At 40.9% G+C, this 25,242-nt stretch overlaps 2 protein-coding genes across 9 annotated transcripts in view; both read right to left on the bottom strand.

Moving 5' to 3' along the window:
* Positions 1 to 2,103, bottom strand: part of stxbp1b (syntaxin binding protein 1b) — a 90,914-nt gene extending 88,811 nt beyond the window's left edge. For all 8 annotated transcript variants that reach the window (XR_013283593.1, XM_077521904.1, XM_077521903.1 and 5 more), the window contains exon 1: positions 2,007 to 2,103. Coding sequence is in view for 7 of the 8 variants with exons in the window: in XM_077521904.1 (XP_077378030.1) it covers positions 2,007 to 2,043 (37 nt within the window). In the remaining variant the exon portion in view is untranslated. The remainder of the gene's footprint in view (positions 1 to 2,006) is intronic.
* A 15,990-nt stretch (positions 2,104 to 18,093) lies between these two features.
* The window catches only part of top3b (DNA topoisomerase III beta), an 84,246-nt gene continuing 77,097 nt past the window's right edge, over positions 18,094 to 25,242 (bottom strand). Inside the window, exon 19 of the mRNA XM_077523009.1 lies at positions 18,094 to 22,639. Coding sequence (XP_077379135.1) covers positions 22,361 to 22,639 — 279 coding nt within the window. The 3' untranslated portion in view covers positions 18,094 to 22,360. The remainder of the gene's footprint in view (positions 22,640 to 25,242) is intronic.

The raw sequence follows: 25,242 nt of genomic DNA, 5'->3' as shown, positions 1-25,242 counted from the left end.
ATACTGTATCGAGATTAGAGAGTGACAAGTATTTGTGCCTCTGAGCAATTTACAGTCTTCAGAGTTCACACAGTATCTTTAAACATCCTTGGAAGAATATCTACCCATCCGAAAAATCCAAGTTGATACAGTGTATCAAAAACTGTACTCACAAAGTTGCACTTAACCAACTAGGATTCGAGCAGCAATACATCTGAACTTGAAATAAAAAACAAATGAGCAAAAACAAACAAAACATTAGAATACAACTGATGGTTGTCATTTTGTTTTACTTGGGTGGATGGGCAACACAGAGTGTCCCAGTTTCCGTCACTGGGGTTTAACAATCTAGTCTGTCCTCCATGGAGGGTAAACGCAATCCCTGCCTCTAATCTGCTTCAAATCCTCTTAGCCCATACAACACTCACCATCACTATTTCAGAGTGGTTTTGTGTCATCTGACAACGTCACAGAAAAGCAACCGCCCTCAGAACCAGATAGACCCACGATAAGCCTCTGAAACAATTGCATACATCCTGGTTTTTGTTTGTAATGTTCAGAGTGACATTTGGAGAGGACGAACATTCTGACATGACTTCCTGGTTTAATGAAGACAATATCTGCAAAAATCTTTGACTTGGTCCCCATATGTAGTCCCAAAGAGACTAGTTTATGAATTCAAGAATGCACTAATCTCAGTTCCAACTACTGAATTGATGGCTGATGATTTAATACCAAACAAAAACCACTGCAATGGATGTCTCAAGTAAATTTTGAGACAAAGGTAAGTCTAGTAGTGTGCATGGATCTAAATGAACATTTTCAAAGTAAATATTGTTCCAAAATATTTAAACCAATGTTTATTCTTTTAATAATGTGTATTACACTGTAATTTTGTATACATGCATTAATTATGTTTTATTGTGAAATAAAATAAAATGTAGTTCACTGGCGACCAGTCCAGATTGAAGTCCGCATTTGACCATCTTCAGATGAGCAGATTAAGTGGTACAGAAAATGGATGAATGGACATTACATTAAATAAAAATATATATGCGCTAGTAATGAAGACGTTTCTTTAAAATGAACTATTCGCTTTAAGTGATCTAAATACTTTAAAATGAACTTTTCGCTTTAAGTGATTAAAAAAAATCCATAAAAAAATTTGAATTGCAATTACAATTCCTCCCCTGAAAGTTGTCAACATCTCAACCGATCACTTGGAGACTGTTTATTTACACCCTTGAACCAGATAACAATTCACACACACACACACACACACACACACACGCACACACACACACACACACACACACACACACACACACACACACACACACACATCCTTGTACATATATCTTTGTGAGGACATCCATTGACATAATGCAATTCCTAGAGCCTTACCCTAACCGCAACCATCAAAAATGATTGCCTAAACCTAACCCCAACCATAACCCAATTCAAACCTAAACTCTAAAACCAAGTCTTGACCTTCAAAAAGAGGTCTTGCAAAGTGAGGACCGGCCAAAATGTCCTCACTTCACAAAAATGTCCTCATTCTGTTGGATAAAGACGTATTTTGGTCCTCACTGTGTATTATGTACAAGAACACACCCACCCACACACACACACACACACACACACAAAAAAAGCATGATTTTACTTATTTTATTCTGTAAATGAAAGCAAAATATCATTTAAGAGAGGCCAAGAGTACGAAATACAGCTTGTTTTGAAATAGGCCCACATTGTTGCACAAGTTAAAACATTTTTAGGCACTTTTTCCAAAATGCATTTAAAAAAACAACAACAACAACAACAACAACAACTGTGACCACACTAAATCAAAATGGAGTAGTCAGTTTAAAATTGAAATATCATCTGAAATTACTGTTATATATGTTTTCGTATGGTTCTAGTCTTCACACGTATAGTACTTAACTTGGTATTTGTAGGTTGCTTGTAGGTGCACCGTCGGTGATTAATTAAATAACAAACAAAAAAGTAACTATAAAAATAATTCTTACTTTCTCCAACAACGGCTTTTAGTCCGAAAGGTGCCATAGCTGATTTATGATGCACGTCCACCTCTCCACGGGGCTGCTACTACGGAGGAGGTGGTGAAGCCTAACGAAATAGGATAAAAATAGATATAAAATCTTTAAACGCCACCCTGAAGGCTGGTTTGTACGCCTATGTCGCCGCCATATTTGATGTGGCAAAGTGGAGCGTTTGCTCAAGATGCTTCATTGCTGTTTAAATGTCCACAACGTTTGACATTCAAAGGCAGATAGGCTATCATGGGATTAAGATTCATCCATCCATCCATCCATTTTCTTGACCGCTTATTCCTCACAAGGGTTGCGGGGGGTGCTGGCGCCTATCTCAGATGGCTCTGGGCAGTAGGCGGGGGACACCCTGGACTGGTTGCCAGCCAATCGCAGGGCACACAGAGACAAACAACCATCCACACTCACAAGCACACCTAGGGACAATTCGGAGTGCCCAATTAACCTGCCATGCATGTCTTTGGAATGTGGGAGGAGACCGGAGTACCCGGAGAAGACCCACGCAGGCACGGGGAGAACATGCAAACTCCACCCAGGAATGGCCGAAGCCTGGACTCGAACCGGAGTCCTCAGAACTGGGAGGCGACGTGCTAACCAGTCATCCACCGTGCCGCCGGGATTAAGATTCATTAAAACTTAAAACTATTTTTTGACTGTATATGGCCATCATTTTGTGAATAGAATTTGCGGACTTGGCATCATTTGGAGCCTGTGTTTCTTTTGGTCATTGGATAGTACTCCTAACACTTTGATTTTCATTTTTTATTCTATAGACGAAAATAGCATATAGCACGAGACGTTTTGGACATTTTGTTTTAGCATTTCTCATTCTGGTCCAGAATATGGTGTCAACGTCTGAAGACTACTGTAGTGCTGTGACCATATAATGTAGTATTTCTGTCATGATCTGTCGCCAGCCTAAAAATTCCACAAACGCTATAAATATACGCTTAGAGAAAATTGCCGGCAGTGGTACCCCTCTCTTAATGAAAGATATAACAAATAAATAAATAAGTACGCTAAATATCAGACATTGCTTTTGAAATAGGGTTCAGCAGATTTTCCAAACAAACAAAAAAAACAATGGAAAAAGTCCTGGACACAAACAATGATACCCTTAACTTAATGTTTTGTTGCAAAACCTTTTGAAACAATTACTGCAATCAATTTCTGTAAATTTCAGTGATAGTTGTGCACCACTTAGCAGGTATTTTGCAAACTGCTCCAGTTTTCTCAGGTTTAAAGGGTGCTTTCTCCAGATGGCATGTTTCAACTCTTTCCACAGAGGCTTTAGATCAGGGTTCAACAGCCACATACATTTTTGAGATTTAATTGAACTCTGTACCAGGGGCATGCTGTGTAAGTGCTCAAAGTTGAAAAGGGGAACTATTTTTGTGTGCAGATGCAGTTTGCGCTCAAAATGACAATGTACTGTCCTACTGGACAGTTGGGTCATCACATCAACAGTTCCTTTTATACAAATGGATGGCCTGTGTCATGACTCGAGTCATGCAGGAGGTTTGTTTGGGGTTGGGTCTCATGTCTGGGTTCATGCCTGGGTTAAGTTTGTTTGAGTTAAGTTCATGACTTGTTGGGTGTGAGGTCAAGTGTCTGTTTTGTACTTATGTAACTATCATCTAGTTTCAACTAGTTTTAGGCTATGTGATGTCGATCTTTAATCCTTTAGGTGATGTTTGGACCTTTGTGATGTCATTCTTTAGTCTTTTACTTGCTACAACCAATTAGATTGATTCACTGCCTGGAGGTGCAGTCTGAGAATTGTGTGTGTTTCGCCGGATTATTACTTTCTGTTCTCTGTGCAACTCTCTTTGTTTCTCGTCTAGTCAAGTTTGCTCCACACCTCTCGATGTGAATAAATAGTTAAAATCTCATTTGTGTCTGCGCTTTGGGATCCAACCTTCAGCACACGACAGCCTGTGCTCAAGAAAATGGCCTTGAAACAGTAGGAAGATTGTATGTTCTTTTAGGCTGCTAATCAAGGCGGGCTGAAGCTCAACCTCATTGGTTCAGCGAACGACAGTGGGACTGGGTTATCTCAAATGACGTCACGTTTTTCTCATTAACTCATTCAATCCCAAAAACGTTTAAAAACGTTTTTAAATATTTTGTCCTTCCCTCCCAAAAACGTGTTTAGATGTTTGTTTTTTGTTTTTGTTTTTTTTTATGCAAGAGCACACAGAAGGCTTTGATGCAGCTTCTAGCATGGTGTCAGCAGAGTATAAGAGATCAGCCATGGCCATGTTGCAACAAGCTCTTTTTGTCAGTGTTTTCACCAAGAATGTGAATATTGATGAAACTTGCCGATATTCTAATGCTAATTGCTGCAAAACGGAAACACAAACAAATATACTTTTTTTTCCTGAAGAAAGAAGAGACTTTAATCTTTCTTTTGGTAGGCTCCATGTTTTGATAGAAATGGAACACAATATTCAATGAGTCTTGCAAAAGTCAAAATCCAGTAAAAAAAAAAATGGCTGGGAGTGAATGAGTTAATATGCACAGGTCCGGAATTTCAGACAAACAGAGTAGCGACACCAGCATACGCGTAATTGTGGAAGAAGAGGACGTCCCAGGCGTGAAAATTTCAACATGGTTCAATATACAAACAAAGTGTAGAACAGCTTAAATGTTGGTTGACATGCAGACAACTCAAAGTGGGCAAAAAGAAAGCAGTTTTAGTATGAAGGTAAGATTTATTGTACTGTACTGTATTGTATCATATAGCTCATAATCAGCTCATCTCATGTTGCTAATTGTCACGAAAACTGAACACATTGAAGTCCCGATTTTCATTTAAAGATTTGAAGCCTGCACGTTTGAACTGTGACTTTCTCTCCTGAATGTATTTCCTTTGACCTGGGCCATTGTATTGTCATAGCTGAGACAATTGCTTGTCCCGACACTTCCTCTATTTAATGTCTTCAAATACTACATGTATACTTGAACTGAGATATATTAAACGTGACACCCTTTCAAAAGATGTTAGTTCATGATTATTTATTTGAAGTTTTTATTTTAAAATCCTATACAGTACATACAGTATCCCCTACAGTATCCCCAAAGGGCTCGAGGTCGAAGGCATAGGCCCCTACTTGGCCTTACTGCTAATAAGATATGGTGAAAACGGTGACATTGCAAGCTAAAGATGAGAACAGAACAAGTAGACTACTCAAAGACACTTACCTTTAACAGACACTGATCTCACTTTCTCCATCCAGAGCACAGCATTTTTTTTTTTTAATAAAAATTTTTAAAAAGTACCGAAATGCTGCTGAACGACAACTCAAAAGATGTGAATGTCTAATTTTCATTAGTTAATTTTCATTAAGGTTTTAATTTCTACTTTATTTATTTTTATTATTGTTTTTTTTTTTTTCTTCGCTTTCTTTCTTTATTAACAGAGCGGCGGTACCAGTAATTTTCTCCAAGTACTTTATCGTCTTCAAGCAACATGCTGTCGCCATCTCCTGGTCAGTTTGAGAGATGCCGTGGTTGACATGAATTAATGTCAACATTAATTAATTAACAAGTCCAAAAAAGTCCCAACAAAAATTGTACAGAATAAACATGTAGAAAAATACACTTTGTAGCCATAATATAATTTCTCCTTGAGGAATATTCTACTGGAACGCAGAAATAAATGACATAAATTGGCGTAGATAGAACATGGATGCCCCTTTCAATCCTGCATTTCAAATTAAATGAGAGGTTTTTATATGAGACAAACTTTATTTGAAAAGAAAAATACTTATATGTATACATTTGTACATATACATCATGATAACCTCAAGTTTTTAGCTTATGTGTTTGATGTTTGTTTCAAAACAAGATTCCGTTCGAAATGGGTGGAGGAACAATTGTTTACTTAAGTAAAACAACTTAGCCCCACCCCTTATTCCTTATCAAAATGTTAAATTCACCCTGAAACTCTCTTCAGGTGATAGCAAAAGTAACAGCAAAATCAAATAACATAAACCACAAAACTCAAAAGAAAATGACATCGCTGGATACAAAACTCAATGGTATTGATTTTACCTGTGTTTTTCTATTACTTTTCTATTTTGTATCTGTTTAATATTTCAGTTTTAAAGATCTATTTAAACCTACCTTTTGCTTTAAATGATTTTAGTTTATTACTTGCCCTGCGATTGGCTGGCAACCAGTCCAGGGTGTCCCCCGCCTACTGCCCAGAGCCAGCTGAGATGGGCTCCAGCGACCCTTATGAGGAATAAGCGGTCAAGAAAATGGATGGATGGATAGTTCATTACTGCAGCTTTTCCAGAGTCTAAATCATTTCACTGAGACACAGAAAAGCTTCATATTAGTTTTAAGTGGTTGTTTTTTAAACATAAACATTCCTTTGAGATGTATGAAGCCAGCAGGGTTAGGCTCCAGCACCCCCGCGACCCTTGTAAGGCATAAGCGGTTAGGAAAATGGATTGATGGATGGATGGATGGATGGATGGATGGATGGATGGAAATTTGATTTGAATAATTTTGTGTCAATTAAAAGTTTATTTGCCATTTGATGTGGCCTGTGATAAGTGCGTTATTGATAACTTATCATGGATGTGATATCTCAAATGCTTTTGGTCACATGAAAAAATGAAAATGTGATGGATTAACATTATTTTTTTTTTGCTTGGTACACTACACTATTGTTTTTACAAGTCAATATGTTTGCACTTCAAAAAGAGATTGGTCAAATCTATCAAAAAAAAAAAAAAAAGTTAAATTTGACCAATCTAGCTGGTAGTTATGTGTCCGACAGATGATTTGCTTAAAACAAACTCTAGAATGGTAGGTGTTTTCAACCATATTGGTAATTGGGCCAACCGATACAAATTGGTCATTCTGACCAATAGAGGCTGAACAAAAGCACAACTGATCGTCACACCCACCTAAAGTGGGGTGAAATTTGTCCTCTGAATTTGACCCATCCACTAGAGAGCAGTGAGCAGCAGTAGCTGCATCTGATGATCTAAACCCCCAATTCTAACCCATAACAGTGAGGTTAAAGCAGGGAGGCAAATGGGTCTCATTTTAATAGTCTTTGGTATGACCCCAGCCAAGGATGGAACCCACAACCTTCCGGTCTTAGGGCAGACACTCTACCACTAGTCCACAGAGCTGGTCATGCATACTGATCTATCTAGATACATACACATTTCCATTTTTAAACAATCTAATAATACATTTAGAATATAATAAATTGATACAATAAATTTTTTTCCAAGTGATCTATCTAGATTTACTTTTGATTGTAACCAATTTCATTGATTGTTTGTCTAATCAATAAAATTGTTATGCTCGTAACCACCCAGAATGGTCAATGTCTGACCAATCTATGGGTTAATCAAGCCAATATGAGCTTAACCTACTAGATTGGTATTTTTTTTTTTTTTTTTTTTTAACCAATCCATCTTAACCAATTCATTTATAGAGTGTATGTGCATTTTGGGACGGGTTGTCATTGTGACCAATGAGATCATTTTTCAACTTCAACTTTTCATATTTCATAGCTTATTTTTATGTTCAAGTCATCCCACTTAAAAGAGCATGAAGTGAAAAAATGTGTAGTGATTTTGCAGACCTAATTTGTGACACATCGCTGAAGCGGCGTGTAACGGTGTCATATGAAATTGATATCGACAAGCGATCAAAACATTACAACTATTTACATTACATTAGCCTACATTACATACAAGGCACTGGCGTATGTCAACTTTTAATTCCCAACTCGCTCTGAGTGAAAGAGCGAGTGGCAGTTCAGTCTGCTCTGCGGGGGTACCTACAGCTGCTTGCCCGAGTTCATCCTTCATTGGACATGGTTTTTAGTGTGGGCGTAGTCATTTGAGTTAAAAGTAGAAATCGATTCATTAAAGGGATACTTCACTTATTTAGCCCATTATAGCAATACAAATTTAATACTTTGTTTATAATTAATTTGATACTTTTGTAAGGGAAATCGGTCCAATTAATTATTAAATCAATAATTGTTAATTATTAAATTAATAATCAATTGGCTCATTAATTGAAGGAGACTCAAACTTAATATTTAAATTAAGTTGAGCTTGCCTGCGGAGCACCACATCTCTTTTTGATAATTTTATCAGGATAACAGATGAGAACCTCGTTGAATCAGTCATTAAAATGAAGGTTGTGCCCTTACTACAATTTTGTGAGTTCTTTGTTCAGCTTAGAGGTCACTATAAATTGTTGAAACACACACACAGTAAACCAGGGGTTGAGTTTTGTGCACGTTTATTCTCTAACCTAGGTGGGATAATCTACTTAGAATTTAAAGAAGCAAAACTAACTACTATGATAGGCAATGAAACGAGAACTAAAATAATAAAAATAATCAAAGGAGAAGAAAAGAAGAAAAAAAGAAACGGTCTTAGCCAAGGTGATGGATTTCTTAAATCGAACCAACATGGGACCCACAATCAACCTAGTTTGCACCAATTTGTACTAGGGCGAAGGCCTGCAAAGTTGCACTTACAGAGGGGGTTGGTCTCAGAAGCAGGACCCTGGATGGAGACTCGCCAAGCTCGTTTGAAGAAGGGATGAAGAAGGTTCAGTTCAGGAGAGGGAGAGACAGGTCGTCCGGCTGGCCAACTGAGCGTCACGGGGTCAACCTGCTGGCTGGGAAGGGCCCTTTTTTGGTTGAGGCCTAGTGTGCCTGGAAAGGCACCATCCGTTTGAGCCTTGTGCAGGGACCAAAAGCAGCGTGTTTCGCTGCGCCTGTCGCAACACGCGATGGCTTCTGTGCGTTGCCGTGTGCTGGAGGTTAAGCTAGCTGGGCTAGCCCTTTGTCTGGCAGCCGCGCCGATGGAGACCAGGAAGGAGCCAAGAGGAGCCAAAGCAGCGGAAGAGAGGGAGCAGCAAGCAGGGAGCGTGCTTTTAAATTGGGAGGGCGGCGGCCTCCACACCAGGGGGGCCGGTTGAGACCACAGTGGAAAGTTACCAGCTGGGGGAGGTTTTTGGTTGACTAATCAGATTGAATCTGGATCCCATGTGTGTTAAGATTCTAAGGTCAGAATTCAACCAATGCAACACGTACAATTGAATACCTCAAATAAAATGTTACCTAGCTTACACTGTTAAAACGTGCATACACATGAAAGTTTAGTGGAGAATCTGCCACTGCAATGGAACATTTTCATGACATTTCATGGAGTCAACATTTCACAAATGGCAAACATAACATTTCATAATTCATTGTTCTGTTGCAAAATAAGAAAGTCAAGTTTCTAAGAAGGCTTTTACTGTTCTGATTTGTGTGTGTGTGCGCGTGCGCGTGTCAATCAGAGCATTTGTGGCTGTTTGTGGGGGGATGTTCTTGTGCTCCCCAGCCCCCACAGTGGCATGTTCAGGCCACAGGAGCTCAATTCCTTTGGAACTGAGGTTGCAAAAAGTTACAACCGGCCGATAATCGTTACACTTTCATCATTTTTCATGTACAATTAGTACCTTTAAAATCACATTTTGCAACTTGCTGTCAACTGAAAATAACATCACAAAGGCTCAGGTAACCAATCACAGCTCAGCTGTTTTCTAGGTTTGGTCATGTGACATTCACAAGCTGAGCTGTGATTGAGTACCTGAGCCCTTGTGATGTCATTTTCAGTTGACAGTAGGTTGCAAAATGTGTTTTTAAAGGCACTAATTGTACATGAAAAATAATGAAAATAACTAATTTATTATAGGCAAAATATTATTGTTTGACTGCCAAAAATGGCTAAATAAGTAAAGTATCCCTTTAAGAAAGAAATGGAAGATTATGTCTGTTTGGAGATTACAATTCGCCGGTATCCGGACCGATGATCAGGTAGGATGACTGTTCTGTTCGCTTTCGTGCTGGTGTATTTCCACTCTTTTTTTTTGGTTGCTATGTCCATCCATCCATGAGCAGATCCACTTAGCCTCACAACATTTATATAAATCATTTGTGAATTACGTTTGAGGCTAGGAAATTCGGGTTGTTTCTACAGTTGCGCAAGACGCGGCGCTAGCTAGCAGCTAGGCTTAAAAGTGGGTTCAAGGATATTTTTGCATCTTCTGGGTGGATCATCTTAAACGATTGTTTCTCGATCCTGTCAATCAATATGCGCAACCACGTCTTGCGTTCTCGTTCCTAGCTGTGCATGCACACTTCGAGTGTTTGTAGCATGTAGCTAGCTTCGTGGTGAGCTTCGGATTCGGCCATTCATCGTTGTAGATCCACCGAGTTGACAGCGTACTTTGAAAATAGCTGAGAGCCGCAAGAGGACATCCGTATGAAGCGAGGCCGACTGCAGACTGATGAAGATGATGATGAAGATGAGCTCGGATGTTTGCGACATTTGAGAGGCGTTTCCCCCGGACGAGCAGGAGAGTTCGTAGGATGGTCTTCCGCATGCACGGTTTTTTAAACGTGACAAACAGATGTTTGGCTTCCAGTTTTTGAGAACATCTTTTGACAATGGTATAGAGGAAATTAATTCGAACAATATGATAAATTTATTACTTTTAATGTCTAAATACCATATCCACTGTTGTAAATTCTGCGGAGAGAAGCCATGCTTTACAGCCTTTTATAACGAGTTTAAACAATACATTCTTTCAATCAAGTTCTCTGACAAAAAAAAAAAGGCTTTGAAAATAGTGGAATTTGCTCCAATTTGAATATCTTTTTGTGACCTCTCAGGCCCCTGGTACATAGCATAGCATAACATATGTAACAACTATGGCCTATGGCCCAGTCCACCCTCTTAATTTTTTTTTTAGTTTGCTTCTTCTAAAGCAAACTCTCTGCAGTTGCATAAACATTCCATATCCCAGACAGGATTAAGCTTGGTTAGCTCTGCAGGTGGTCACTCAACCACCAACAAAGCTCTTTTGAAGCCGCTGACCAGGTGACAAAGGAATTTATGCGTCTGCCGAAGGAGTGTATTCAAGCCCGGCTTCCCGGAGCCCAAGAAAACGCCTTCAATGAATTAGAATACACAAACGACTGATCAAAGGAATGTTTATGACCTCTTATCAATCACAAAGGATATTCTGGCGTCGCGCCCCTCCAGGGGGCACGCCTGGAACGTCTAGATGGAGCAACAGCACCGTCAAGTGGTGAAACTTGGAACTATCCTTAGTGACAATTCATACAAGTAACCACATTTTACACATTTATACCATGATAATTCTTGACAGATAACTGAACTACGAATGATTCATGTTATGTCTTTGTGTGTATGAACGTCCTATTTCATTTGTACTCCATAAGGAATGAAAGGTAATCAATATCTTTCAGTTCAGTCAGATTAGACAAGTAGAAATTACCTCACAAGTTAGTTTATGATGCATTAATTACGATGTGTGTTAAACGGGTTGTGTGGGAAAACTGATTTGCCAGACTGACCAAATTTAATGCCAAACTATTAATCCCTTTAATAATTTGTTTTGTTTTTAAGTCTGCGTGAGCGAACAGAAGGGTGTGCCACCACCTACTGAAGCCCCGCCCATAGACTTTAAAAGGACGAGGGGACCCCCCTCGCTCTCTCTCTTCCAACATCATCTTCCGATGCCTCTTCCCGATCGCTCTCTGACCATCCTCAGGCCAACTACCTGCAAGTTTCCCAGCCTGCTCCAACTCTTTGTTCCAAGAAACTTGCCAAACACGTGGCCCCTTTTGTCCCTGGCAGCAACCGTTGCCACGAGAGCAGACACTCGCTCCACGCCACGCCAAAGCAGGTGCAAACTGCAACGCTGACCCCAAAGACTCTTTTACTCCTTTTTTTCTTGTTTTCCCTTTTTTTTCTTCACCATCGGTGATTGCCCGCCAGCAGCGAGCTCCGCGGCCCCGGGGTACACTTGCAACGTACCGCCGGACTCAAGGTTGTGCACCTAAGCTGCCCCGCACCTCACCTGCTATTCGGTGGCGCCCCGCCGCGGTGCCAGCTCACCTCCAACGGCTGACCTTCCCCGTACGCCGGCACGTAGCGGACCGAGCTCCAACACCTGGAGTCGGACAGCTGTCCGGCAGAACCAACCTCGCCGGAGAATCAACCTCGCCGAGTCGCCGACCAGTCAAGGGACGAGCCGCTCCCTTGCTCACCTGTGGAATAGCCCCTTTTTGATTTTCTTGCCTTTTGGAACGAACATAGACTATTTTTCCTCCTTTTTCACAAGACCGCCCGTTTCTGCTCATGACCCCGGGTTTTCACCGGATGCGGTTGCGGTGCGGTTGCGGTGCGGTCCGGCGACGCAAGCAATTAGATTCCATTCATTCGAATGGTGCAGTTTACACCGCTTGCGGGTGCGTTGCGTGTCGACTGCGGAAGGCCTGCGGCGTGCCGCAAGCCTTCCGCAAGGATAGACCTATTTTCTATTTTTGCCGGATGCCGCAGCGGTAGGCCTCCGGCAAATGGCAAGCTAGCACAAAACACATCGAGCGGGACAGGAAGACCGAGGCAGTTTCAAAATAAATTTCCGGTTACCTTTCAGAATAAAACACTCGCCAGCTCCTATTTCGCAAGTTTTTCAGCAAAACATGACGTGGGCGTCGCCGGGCCATGTGCTCATTCACGGTTTAGACACCAGCGAACATGGACGAGGAGAGGTTTATATTGCAGGTGGAAAACCACAAAATAATATATGACACGGCACATCCTTTTTATAAGGACTGTAATGTATTGTGTGTTTGATGTTCGCGATTGCTTGTTGTCTCGCTTGCCGTACTGAGCGGCAGCCGGACGCGGAAGACAGAAATAAAGAGTGGACCCGCACTGACCCGACTCTCGTTATTAATATACTTTACAAGGACAACCAAAAAAAGGATGCTGCATGGAATCTCATAGCAGAAGAAGAAGAAGAAAAGGTTAAATCAAAAGAAGTCCACCTCTCGTTGTGAAATGCCACATGATCGCGCGCGCGCGGTCCCGCGAGACACGTTGGGAAGTGGGCGGCGACGGAGCTGCCGGACCGCAGCTGTGCGGAGCCGGTGTGGATTGACAAAAAAATTGACCCGTCCGGAGCACGCAGTCAAGACGCACCGCACCGCAACCGCACCGCAACCGCATCCAGTGAAAACCCGGGGTGAGTGTGCGTTTGATTTCCAACTTGGCGTACCCCTGTTGCAACTTACGTTTGAAACATATCACAGATCTGGCAGGTCAATTTTCTCTTTTCCTGTTTCCTTATTCATTCGTATTCCTTCCTTATTTTCATTAGCTTTATTTTATTTATTTTCTTCTGACGGTAGAATAGTTAGGCAGTGTTTTGATTCTGTAGTGTAGCAATCGTGAATAAATGCATGTTTTATTAACTCTATTCCGCCTAAATCATCTGTGTTTCCGAGTGGATTATTATTCTTTTGTTAGTACAACGAACTACTGAATATCGAGTGTGGCGACTTTAGATTATAAATGACTGATGAAGAAAGGATTTTGGTCGTTGTTTGCTCCTGTTAACCCAAAGCAAAGCCAACGTGGTGCCCCTAGAGGTTATCGAGGTAAATACAATTTACCTCTGTAACGTCCAGATTATGAATTCGTCCAAAAGACGACCCAATTATCGCTACACATACGTAGCATAACCTTTTTACTCTTTATCTTTCTTTTTTCTGTCTATTTGTATTTGTTGTCTTGAGTGATTGTTTCAATGATTATGTTGAAGTTGTACTTTGTGTTTGCAATAAAAAAAATTAAAAAAACTTTTTGAGAACATCATTGAATCCACCTTTAAAACACGCACCCTAGCTACGATGGATACGGTCTAATCATTGCTTATTTTCATATACTTCTATTACAATTTTGACTTTTTCGCTGCTTTGAAATGAAGGAATGAAGAAGGCTATTTGTGGAGAAATCTCATAACGGACAAAAAGTGGCCAACTGTCTATTAATATATTAATCGTCCATATATCTCTAGATCAGTGGTGTCAAACTGAATCCCTCGAGGGCCGCAGCCCTACAGGTTTTCGAGGGCTCCCATTTTCAACACAGCTGATTCATATTTAAGCGAATCAGCAAGCTCTGCAGGAGCTTGATAATTATCCTGATCCTTGAATCAGGTGCGTTGGAGTAGAGAAGCCTAGAAAACATACAGTGCTCTGGCCCTCGAGGACCGGATCTCGACACGTGCTCTAGATTGATCCTGCCTACATGCGGACTACTATTGCCGGAACGGGTCATACATACTTTTCAACATGCCACAAATATCACAATACAACAAGAGTAGCGATATAGTAATTAAGAGGTTGCAACATTTTCCGTGCCTCTAAAACATGACTTCTGTCAAACTGACCCAACTTTGAGGTTTTTCATCCAACAATTAGGGTAGTTTTGGAATAAACTTAACCTGAAATCTGGGTCAAAGTGATTCAAGTTGGTCTGTCCTATATCGGATTACAATTTGGTTATTTAGACTTAGACTTAGACTTCACTTTATTGATGCCTTTGGGATGGCTCCCTCTGGGAAATTTCCATGTCCAGCAGCAATGAGAACAGATAATAAAACACAAAATAATTCAATCAATCAATCAATCAATCAATAAGGTTATTACACCAGAGATTGAATTATTAATAATAATAATAAATGAAAAATAAGAATTCAATCAATAAATAAATAAGGTTATTACACCAGAGATTGAATTAATAATAATAAGAAAAATAAAATAAAAAATAAAAATTAAATCAATCAATAAGGTTATTATACCGGAGATTGAATTAAATAAAAGTACAGTAAAGTCCCGTATTTGTGAAGTGAAGTGCATGCTACAAGTGAGGAGTTGTAGAGTACAATGGCACGGTGGACAAAGGAGTTCTTTAGTCTGTTGGTCAGGCACTTGGGGAGCATCAGCCTTCTACTGAACAGGCTCCTCTGACTGCTGATGACAGTGTGCAGAGGGTGGCTGGTATTGTCCAAAATATCCAGCAGTTTGCTCCCAGACTGCAAAAACAATGGACGAAAATGATTATTTTCCGTTGTATTTTTATTTAGAAGATTTAATTATTATTATTATTTTCAGACACAAATGGTGACTTAAAAAGAACAGCCAGTAATCACACAATATTAAAAAAACAACAACAACAACAACAACAAAACGGATGAATAAAAGTCAAGCTTCAACACGCATTGATTTTCTTCTTCTTTTCACAAGTGCTCAATGTACCCACCACCGGCAACGTAGACAATTATGAGAATGATGAGTATTCCCTTGAAACGTGCACTGCGGCCCATGCACCGTGCTGATTGCAGCTGTTATCTATCTTTCATTGTACAGCATTCCACATTTGTGGTAGAACATACATTTTGTCTACTACCACCAACAAACAAGTATATCTGAATGAAAAGTACTGAAAGGAGCCTGCGCTCTGCGCATGGGCTGCCGGATCCTGGACGGCTGCTTAGCATGTAGGCCTTTGGGTTAGTTGAAAAGTTTATGCTGCACTACTTGCAGACAATTTGGACAAGGCCATTTCCCTCAAATATCGTTCGCAAATCTCCTTCGTCGAGATAATTCTTCCCACTTCCCTGGTGTGGATTATCAAGATGCTGATTAGATAGTATGATTATTGCACTGGTGTGCCTTGGTCACAGTAAAAGGCCACTCTGAAATGTGCAGTTTTGCTTTATTGTGGCGTTCTTGGGGGTCAGAAAACCAGTCAGGATGTGGTATGAACACCACTTGCCCCACACAGTTCAACATTTCCTTCGCATAGAGTTGATCAGGTTGTTGCCATCCGTGAAGAGAACACCTGATATGCAAGGACGCATCTGTTGAGGAAGGACGCATCTGTACTTGCTCCTGCACTCGCTCGTGAATCTAACTACTTGTTGATTTTTGCATTGGGATTTTTAACTACATTGTTGCAGAATGCCTGGCGGAAAAAGAGCTGACGAGATTGAGGAGATAAAATCTTCTCTTAAAAAACTCAGTGGAATGGTTGCCGAATTACTTGAAATGAAGAAGAGCATTGAGCCACTTCTTCAGGAAATACAGCAATTGAAGAAAGAGACACAGGAAAAAGATCGACGCATTGTTGCCTTGGAACAAAAAGTGGATGATTTGGAACAAAATCTTCGTATCAACGATGTGATAGTCACCGGTATCAAGATCAAGCCGCGCCGTGGCCCTTTGAGAGCTGCGGCTAGCACGAGCACGGAAGATTCTGACCAATATTCAGGGAACGAGACTGTGGAACAGCAAGTGACACTTCAACTCAGAGATTTGGGATTAACTGTTGATCCTGCGCACATTCAGATGTGCTTTTCGCTTCCAACTGGAGGGACACGACCACCGGCAGTTCTGATCAGGTTTGTTGACAGAAAGAAAAAGGTTGCTCTTCTGAGAGACCGTCACAAGCTTCGTGGGAAACATGTCTACATCAACGAAAACCTCACCAAACGAAATGCTGACATCGCCAAAAAGGCTCGACAAATGAGAAAGAATGGACTTATCGAAAGCACGTGGACAATTAAAAGACTGCCGAATTTTTATTCAAACTAAAGATAACTCTGGTCAACTAAAAACACGAATCGTGAAAGGAGCTGAGGAATTGGCAGCGCTTGAGAGACAACAGTAATTCACAATATCACAACAACAACAACAACAACATCACTAATTACCCAAAGCTGGAGTTGTATATGATTATTTGCTGACTTTGCCAAGGCTAACTCTTGTTTATACACCTGCATTGATAACATGTATTGCTGTTCCCGTTTGAATCTAAATATTGTCTGGCTCGAATTCCGTTTGGACATTTGTTCTAACAGTCAAGGCTACATGATAAGGCTGTATTGTGGCTCCAATGAATCTGCTGTCAATACGCAAAATGGGGGTTGGTGGTCTGGTTCCTGGAATGCAGCTGGCGTGGGCCGCTCTGCTGGGTGAGCTAGGCTGGGCAGCGCACTGGAGTCATCAGATCCACAACATGCTAGCAACCAGTGGTGCTACCTGACCAGAATCGAGTGCTGAAATTGCTTGAAAGCAATGGGCTGAATGCAAGCCGATCTACTCTTCTGGAAAGCACAACATGTGTGAAAGCTGATCCGAGGTCAGCGAAGACCCTACTGGTGAAAGAGAAGAATTGCGCTTGCCTTGGCTGCTCGCCTGGCGGGGTGGGCTTGCTGCTGGTGGCGTCTGGGGACCGACTCACCAGTGCCAAATGACTGGGACTAGCCACAATCTACACACGGACATTCAAGATGAACTGAGCGAGCAGTGTTTGGGATAGTATGGGATGGATAACGCTAAAAATTAATGACTATTCTAAATAATGTATATGATTGATGCGTTATAGTAATGGGTCGATGGGGACGGGTCTCGAATAAGCTTCGGCTTCTACCCGTCAGCCCTTCTTTCGGATGTCAATGTTGCAAATGACGTGATGTGATTGATGTAAACTGTAATGTGTCCGAAAGGAAAAAATGAATAAACTAAAACTAAACTAAACTGATGCCAATGTGAGCAGTCGCCCACTCAGGTAGGTTAACGTCAACGAATTGCAGATGAGGACGACGAGCATGCAGATGAGCTTCACTGAGACGGTCTCTGACAATTTGGACAGAAATTCTTTGATTATGCAAACCAATTGTTGCAGCAGCTATCCGGGTTGCTGGTCTCAAACGACCTTGGAGGTGAACTTGCTAGATGTGGAGGTCCTGGGCTGGTCTGTGGCTGGTTGGATGTACTGTCAAATTGTCTGAAACACTTTGTGGCTGAGAAATAAACTTTGAATTCACAGGCAACAACTCTCAACTCAACTTTATTTGTAAAGCACTTTTAAACAAGCATGGCTGTATACAAAGTAGTGTTGTTCCGACCCCGATACTGCATTAACCCAGTGGTATCGGCATCGGTGAGTACTAACAAGTAACATGCCATAGCATTATTTCCGACGCTAATATAGGACGACTTTGGAAGCAGCATCTTGTGTCTTGCTCGTGCACGACATTCACTGATGTGTGACATGTTCACCGCATGCCAAGCCAATATATCCTATTGGTCTTGGAATGCTCTGAACCAATGGCAGGACAGCATTTTCATGTTGAGAAAAAAAACAACTTCGGAATCTGCATCGGCCGATACTGCATAGCTGGGTATCGGAATCATATCGGGGGCCAAAAAATGGTATCGGAAGAACACTAATACAAAGTGCTCTGGTGAACATTCCCTGCAGTCAGCATGCCAATTGCACGGGCCCTCAAAACTTAACATCTGTGGTAACATCTGTGGCTGTTAGGGATGTAACGATAATGGCAATATCGTGATATTAAAACTGCCACAATATCGACGTCATGTTCACGATATTAAAAAGCCACACATCTGTTAAAATCAGGTTGATTTCCATTTGTGCAGTTCTAGCACCATCTGGTGGCTATTTTTTTTAGTGCAGTTTTATTTTCATTAGGGATGTTTTGTTGACCCTTCTATGTTTAAAATCACTAATTGTCAGATGAAGGGGATTGTAAAATGCTATGAAGCGAGTCAATGTAAGGAAAATCGGTCCAATTAATTATTAAATCAATAATTGTTAATTATTAAGTTAATAATCAATTGGCTCATTAATTGAAGGAGACTCAAACTTAATGTTTAAATTAAGTTGAGCTTGCCTGCGGAGCACCACATCTCTTTTTGATAATTTTATCAGGATAACAGATGAGAACCTCGTTGAATCAGTCATTAAAATGAAGGTTGTGCCCTTACTACAATTTTGTGAGTTCTTTGTTCAGCTTAGAGGTCACTATAAATTGATGAAACACACACACACACAGTAAAAACAGGTTTTGAGTTTTGTGCACGTTTATTCTCTAACCTAGGTGGGAAAATCTACTTAGAACTTAAAGAAGCAAAACTAACTACTATGATAGGAAATAAAACGAGAACTAAAGTAATGAAATCATCAAAGGAAAAGAAAACAAGAAAAGAGAAACGGTCTTAGCCAAGGTGATGGATTTCTTAAATCAAACCAACATGGGACCCACAATCAACCTAGTTTGCACCAATTTGTACTAGGGCGAAGGCCTGCAAAGTTGCACTTACAGATGGGGTTGGTCTGAGAAGCAGGACCCTGGATGGAGACTCGCCAAGCCCGTTTGAAGAAGGGATGAAGAAGGTTCAGTTCAGAAGAGGAGCAGAATTCGTCCGGCTGGCCAATTGAGCTTCACGGGGTCAACCTGCTGGCTGGGAAGAGGCCCTTTTTGGTTGAGGCCTCAGGGTACCTGGAAAGGCACCATCCGAGCCTGTGCAGGGACCAAAAGCAGCGTGTTTCGCCGCGCCTGTCGCAACACGCGATGGCTTCTGTGCGTTGCCGTGTGCTGGAGGTTAAGCTAGCTGGGCTAGCTCTTTGTCTCGCAGCAGGAACAGAAGGGCCAGGGGCCCAAAAGAGAGGAGCCAAAGAGCAGCGGAAAGAGCGGGAGCCAAAGAGAGAGCCAAGAGGAAGCCAAAATAAAAAAAGAGCAGCAAGCAGGGAGCGTGCTTTTAAATTGGGAGGGCGGCGGCCTCCACACCAGGGGTCCGGTAAGACCAAAGTGGAAAATTACCAGCTTGGAGAGGGTTTTGGTAGAGACTAATCAGATTGAATCCGGATCCCATGTTTGTTGAGATTCTAAGGTCAGAATTCAATCAATGCAACACGTACAATTGAATACCTCAAATGAAATGTTACCTAGCTTACACTGTTAAAACGTGCATACACATGAAAGTTTAGTGGAGAATCTGCCACTGCAATGGAACATTTTCATGACATTTCATGGAGTCAACCTTTCACAAATGGCAAACATAACATTTCATAATTCATTGGTCTGTTGCAAAATAAGAAAGTCAAGTTTCTAAGAAGGCTTTTACTGTTCTGACGTGTGTGTGTGTGTGTGTGTGTGTGTGTGTGTGCGTGTGCGCGTGTCAGTCAGAACATGTGTGGCTGTTTGTGGGGGATGTCCTTGTCCTCCCCACCCCCCACGGTGGCATGTCCAAGACACAGGAGTGGAATTCCTTTGGAACTGAGGTTGCAAAAAGTTACAACCGGCCGATCATCGTTACATCAATATGTGGAGCAACTCAATGTGGGCTTGCATTTGAGTAAGTGCCTCAATATTAAGTGTTATTAGAGATTGGAGGTTGTTTATATATATTGCTATTATGTAAGAAAAACAATATTGTGCTTTTTTTTTTTAAGTATGAGCTCATTTTTTTTACAACATTGTGATCTTTTTTTTTAAATATTGCCAACCTCCACACAATATTGTGATAATTATCGTATCGTGAGTTTCATATCGTGATAATATTGTATTGTGATATTTGGATATCGTTACATCTCTAGTGGCTGTGTGATCAAACTTCACATTTCAGAGTGGTCTTATATTGAGGCCAGCAACCCCGGGACTCCACCGCAAGCGTGTGCGTTGCGGAATATTGGAATTAGCAGACTTAAAAAAAAAAAAAAAAAAAAAATCCATCAGTCACGCCCTAATAATTGCAGTAAATAATTGTATGACGAACACTAGTGTTGTTCCGATACTGTTTTTTAGCTCCCGATACCGATACCCAGCTTTGCAGTATCGGCTGATGCCGATACCGAACCGATATCTAAATTGTTGTATTTTCTCAACATGAAAAAGCTGTCCTGTCATTGGTTCAGAGCATTCAAGGGCCAATAGGATATCTTTGCTCGGCATGCAGTGAACATGTCACACATCAGTGAATGTCGTGCACGAGCAAGACACAAAATGATGCGTCCAAAGTCCTATATTAGCATCGGAAATAATGGTATCGGCATGTTACTTGTTAGTAGGGATGTAACGATATCCAAATATCACGATACGATATCATGATATGAAGGTCACGATACAATAATTATCACAATATTGTTGGGGGGTTGGTGATATTTGAAAAAGATCACAAAATTGGAGGAAAAAAAAGAGCTCATACTAAAAAAAAACTTGTAAAAAAATTTTGTACATAACAGCAATGCCTATAAACCACCTACAATCTCTACTAACAATATTGAGGCACTTACTTGCTAATGCAAACACACATTGATCGCTTCACAAGCAAATTAGGTTCACCGTCATCTGACAATTAACTAGAGTTGTTCCGATACCGTTTCTGGCTCCCGATACCGATACCCAGCTTTGCAGTATCGACCGATACCGATACCATACTGATACTTAACATGAAAAAGCTGTCCTGCCATTGGTTCAGAGCATTCAAGGGCCAATAGGATATCTTAGATCGGCATGCAGTGAACATGTCACATACCAGTGAATGTCGTGCACCAGCAAGACACAAGATGCTGCATCCAAAATTATACATTAGCGTTGGAATTAACTCATTCACTCCCAACCATTTTCACTTAAATGTGTTTTCCTGGATTTTGACTGATTTTTCAAGGCCCGTGAAATATTATGTTCTATTGCTATAAAAATATGGAACATACCAAAAGAGAGATTAGAGTCTCTTCTATTATCAGGGAAAAAAGTAAATTCGTTTCCACTGTGCAGCAATTAGCAATAGAACATAGCTAAGTTTCATCGTTTTTCACAATTCTGCTTAGAACTGTGGGAAAACTGTGGGAGTTTTAACATAGCCTGGTTGATCTCTTATACTCTGCTGCCACTCAATCATTTTCTGCAGTAGAGAGACTGCATAAAAGCCTTCTCTATGCTGTGGCATAAAAACAAAACAAAAAAACAAAAAAACGTATAAATATGTCTTTGGGACACTTAAAACATTTAAAATATGATGTATTTATACGTTTTTGGGAGCTAATGAGTTAATGGTATCGGCATGTTACTTGTGAGTAGTCACCGATACCGATACCGCTGTTTTAATGCAGTATCGGTATCGGAATAACACTATTTTAAACATAGAAGGCCAAAACATCCCTAATGAAAATTAAATGGCACTAATAAACTAGCCACTAGAGGGTGCTAGAACTGCACAAATGGAAATCAACCGGACTTTTTTAGCAGATGTGTTCCTTTTAAATATTGTGAACATGACGACGACGATATTGTGGCAGTTTTAATATCACGATATTGTCCTTATCGTTACATCCCTACTTGTTGTACTCACCGATACCGATACCACTGTTTTAATGCAGTATCGGGGCCTCTGCCGATACCAATATCGGTATTGGAACAACACTAAAAAACACACAAGACATGAATATAAAGCAATCAAATGAAAAATTACAGCGGTACCTCGGCCAATTTTAGGTCTCGATCCGCCAGCCGAGTATCACAGATCCAGATTATTGAAAAGATAAAACAACTACAGTATGTGAAATTGTGCTGAATACACAAAAGTACTATACAAAGTATGCTGCTAATTCAGCCATTTTGTCTCTCGGCTTTTTTGGGGGCCCACGACGCCCCCTGCCGCGCCCTCGTCCACGTCTTGCGCCGCCACCTCGGTGCATGGGGTGCCTCATGGTAGCGTGTTTAAGCTCCACGAGATCCTGGAAGACGGAGTCGCAGAAAACACAGCCAGTGTGATGGGTCTCACCGGCAGGCAGTGGGCTGCGGGCTTTATTGAAGTCGACTGTGACCAGGGAGGCATCACAGGCATTACAATTCTCTTGCGCAACCTGCGGAAATAAGAAACGCAAGCTTCACCAAGTGTCATGGACTAATTGACTGTGCACCACGGTCACAAGAAATTAGGGCTGGGCATTACATTGAATTTATTCAAGTAAGTCATTTTAAAAATCGAATCCTTGAAAATTTGTTAAATCATGAAATCGAGGTGCATATAAATAAATACACTCCTGTCTTCGGGATTATTAACCAGCTTATTAATTATTTACTGGCACACGTTATCAAAGAAAAAATTTGATATGATAGAGGCTTTGATGATTGATGAAAAGAGATACAATGCTTCCATCTGCTGGCCATAGTTCAGAGTGTTTTAGATTCCACAACCCATTGACCAGGCAGCGCTGCACTTAGACGTTGCACTGAGAAAAAATAAAAATAAAAAAAATAAAAATTGTTGACGTTCTTTAACGTTTATGGCAATATACGTCGTGATTTTACTGAAACGTTTTTGGCGGTCAAAGAGTTCAAAGCTGTTCATTGTAGCGATAATTGGGTCGTCTTTTGGACGAATTAATAATCTGGACGTTACAGAGGTAAATTATATTTACCTCGATAACCTATATGGGCACCACGTTGGTTTTGCTTTGGGTTAACAGGAGCAAACAACGACCAAAATCCTTCCTTCATCAGTCATTTATAATCTAAAGTCACCACACTCGATATTCAGTGGTTCGTTGTACTAACAAAAGAATAATAATCCACTCGGAAACACAGATGACTTAGGCGGAATAGAGTTAATAAAACATACATTTATTCACGATTGCTACACTACAGTATCAAAACACTGCCTATCTAACTATTCTACCGTCCGAAGAAAAGAAATAAAATAAAGCTAATGAAAATAAGGAAGGAATGCGAATAAATAAGGAAACAGGGAAAAGAGAAATTTGACCTGCCAGATCTGTGAGATGTTTCAAACGTAAGTTGCACACAGTGGATACGCCGAGTTAGAAGTCAAACGCACACTTACGAGAATCGTTTGCGTCGAACGAGCAAAAAGGTCTTGTGAAAAGGGGGAAAAATAGTCAATGTTCGTTGAAAAAGGCAAGAAAATCAAAAAAAGGGGCTATTCCACAGGTGAGCAAGGAAGCCGCTCGGGGGCTGACGTAGTTGCGCGGCTCGTCCCTTGATTGGTCGGCAACTCGGCGAGGTTGATTCTCCGGCTGCAGCACAGCTGTCCGACTCCAGGTGTTGGAGCTCTGTCCGCTACGCGCCTGCGTACGGGGAAGGCCAGCCGTTGGAGGTGAGCTCGCACCGCAGCGGGGCGCCACCGAATAGCAGGTGGTGCGGAGCGGCTTAGGTGCACAACCTTGAGTCCGGCGGTACGTTGCAAGTGTACCCCGGGGCCGCGGAGTTCGCCGCTGGCGGGCAATCACCGATGGTGAAGAAAAAAAAAACAAGAAAAAAAAAAAAAAAGGGCAAAAGAGTCTTTAGTCAGCGTTGCAATTTGCACCTGCTTTGGCGTGGCGTGGAGCGAGTGGCTGCTCTCGTGGCAACGGTTATGCCAGAAAAAAAGGGGCCACGTTTTTAGCAAGTTTCTTGGAACAAAGAGTTCGATCAGGCTGGGAAACTTGCAGGTAGAGAGCGATCGGAAGATGATGTTGGAGGAGCGAAGTTGGAAGAGAGAGCGAGCGAGGGGGTCCCCTCGTCTTTTTAAAGTCTATGGGCGGGGCTTCAGTAAGGGGGTGGCACACCCTTTCTGTTCGCTCACGCAGACTTAAGAAAAAAATTATTAAAGGGATTAATAATTTGGCATTAAATTTGGTCAGTCTGGCAAATCAGTTTCCCCACACAACCCGTTTAACACACATCGTAATTAATGCATCATAAACCAACTTGTGAGGTAATTTCTACTTGAGCCTAATCTGACTGAACTGAAAGATATTGATTACCTTCCATTCCTTATGGAGTACAAATGAAATAGGACGTTCATACACACAAAGATATAACATGAATCAGACGTAATTCAGTTATCTGTCAAGAATTATCATGGTATAAATGTGTAAAAATGCGGTTGCTTGTATAAATTGTCACTAAGGATAGTTCCAAGTTTCACCACTTGACGGTGCTGTTGCTCCATCTAGACGTTCCAGGAGTTATTACATTATAAATATTTACACATTGATACTAATATTATATATTTACTTAATTTAGTTAGGCGACTCGTAAATAATAAATCAATTGGAATGCAACACATTTAATGTACAGTAAAGATTATAAATACGTGAAAAGTAATTAGCAATTCCATTAATGATAAAAAAAACAAAAACAAAACAAAAAAAAACAAAAAAAATGAGTTAACCAACACTTTTGTGTAAAGGGATACTTCACTTATTTAGCTCATTATAGCAATGAAAAGTTAATATTTTGTCTATAATTAATTTGATACTTTCATTCACAATTAATACCTTTAAAAACACATTTTGCAGCTTGCTGTCGAATGAAAATGACATCACAAGGGCTCAGGTAACCAATCACAGCTCACCTGTTTTCTAGGTTTGGTCATGTGACATTCACAAGCTGAGCTGTGATTGGTTACCTGCGCCCTTGTGATGTCATTCTCAGTCGACAGCAAGTTGCAAAATGTGTTTTT

This window comes from Festucalex cinctus, chromosome 5, assembly GCF_051991245.1.
Source record: "Festucalex cinctus isolate MCC-2025b chromosome 5, RoL_Fcin_1.0, whole genome shotgun sequence".
Classification (NCBI taxonomy): Eukaryota; Metazoa; Chordata; class Actinopteri; order Syngnathiformes; family Syngnathidae; genus Festucalex; species Festucalex cinctus.
This window is presented reverse-complemented; position numbering and strand designations above follow the sequence as displayed.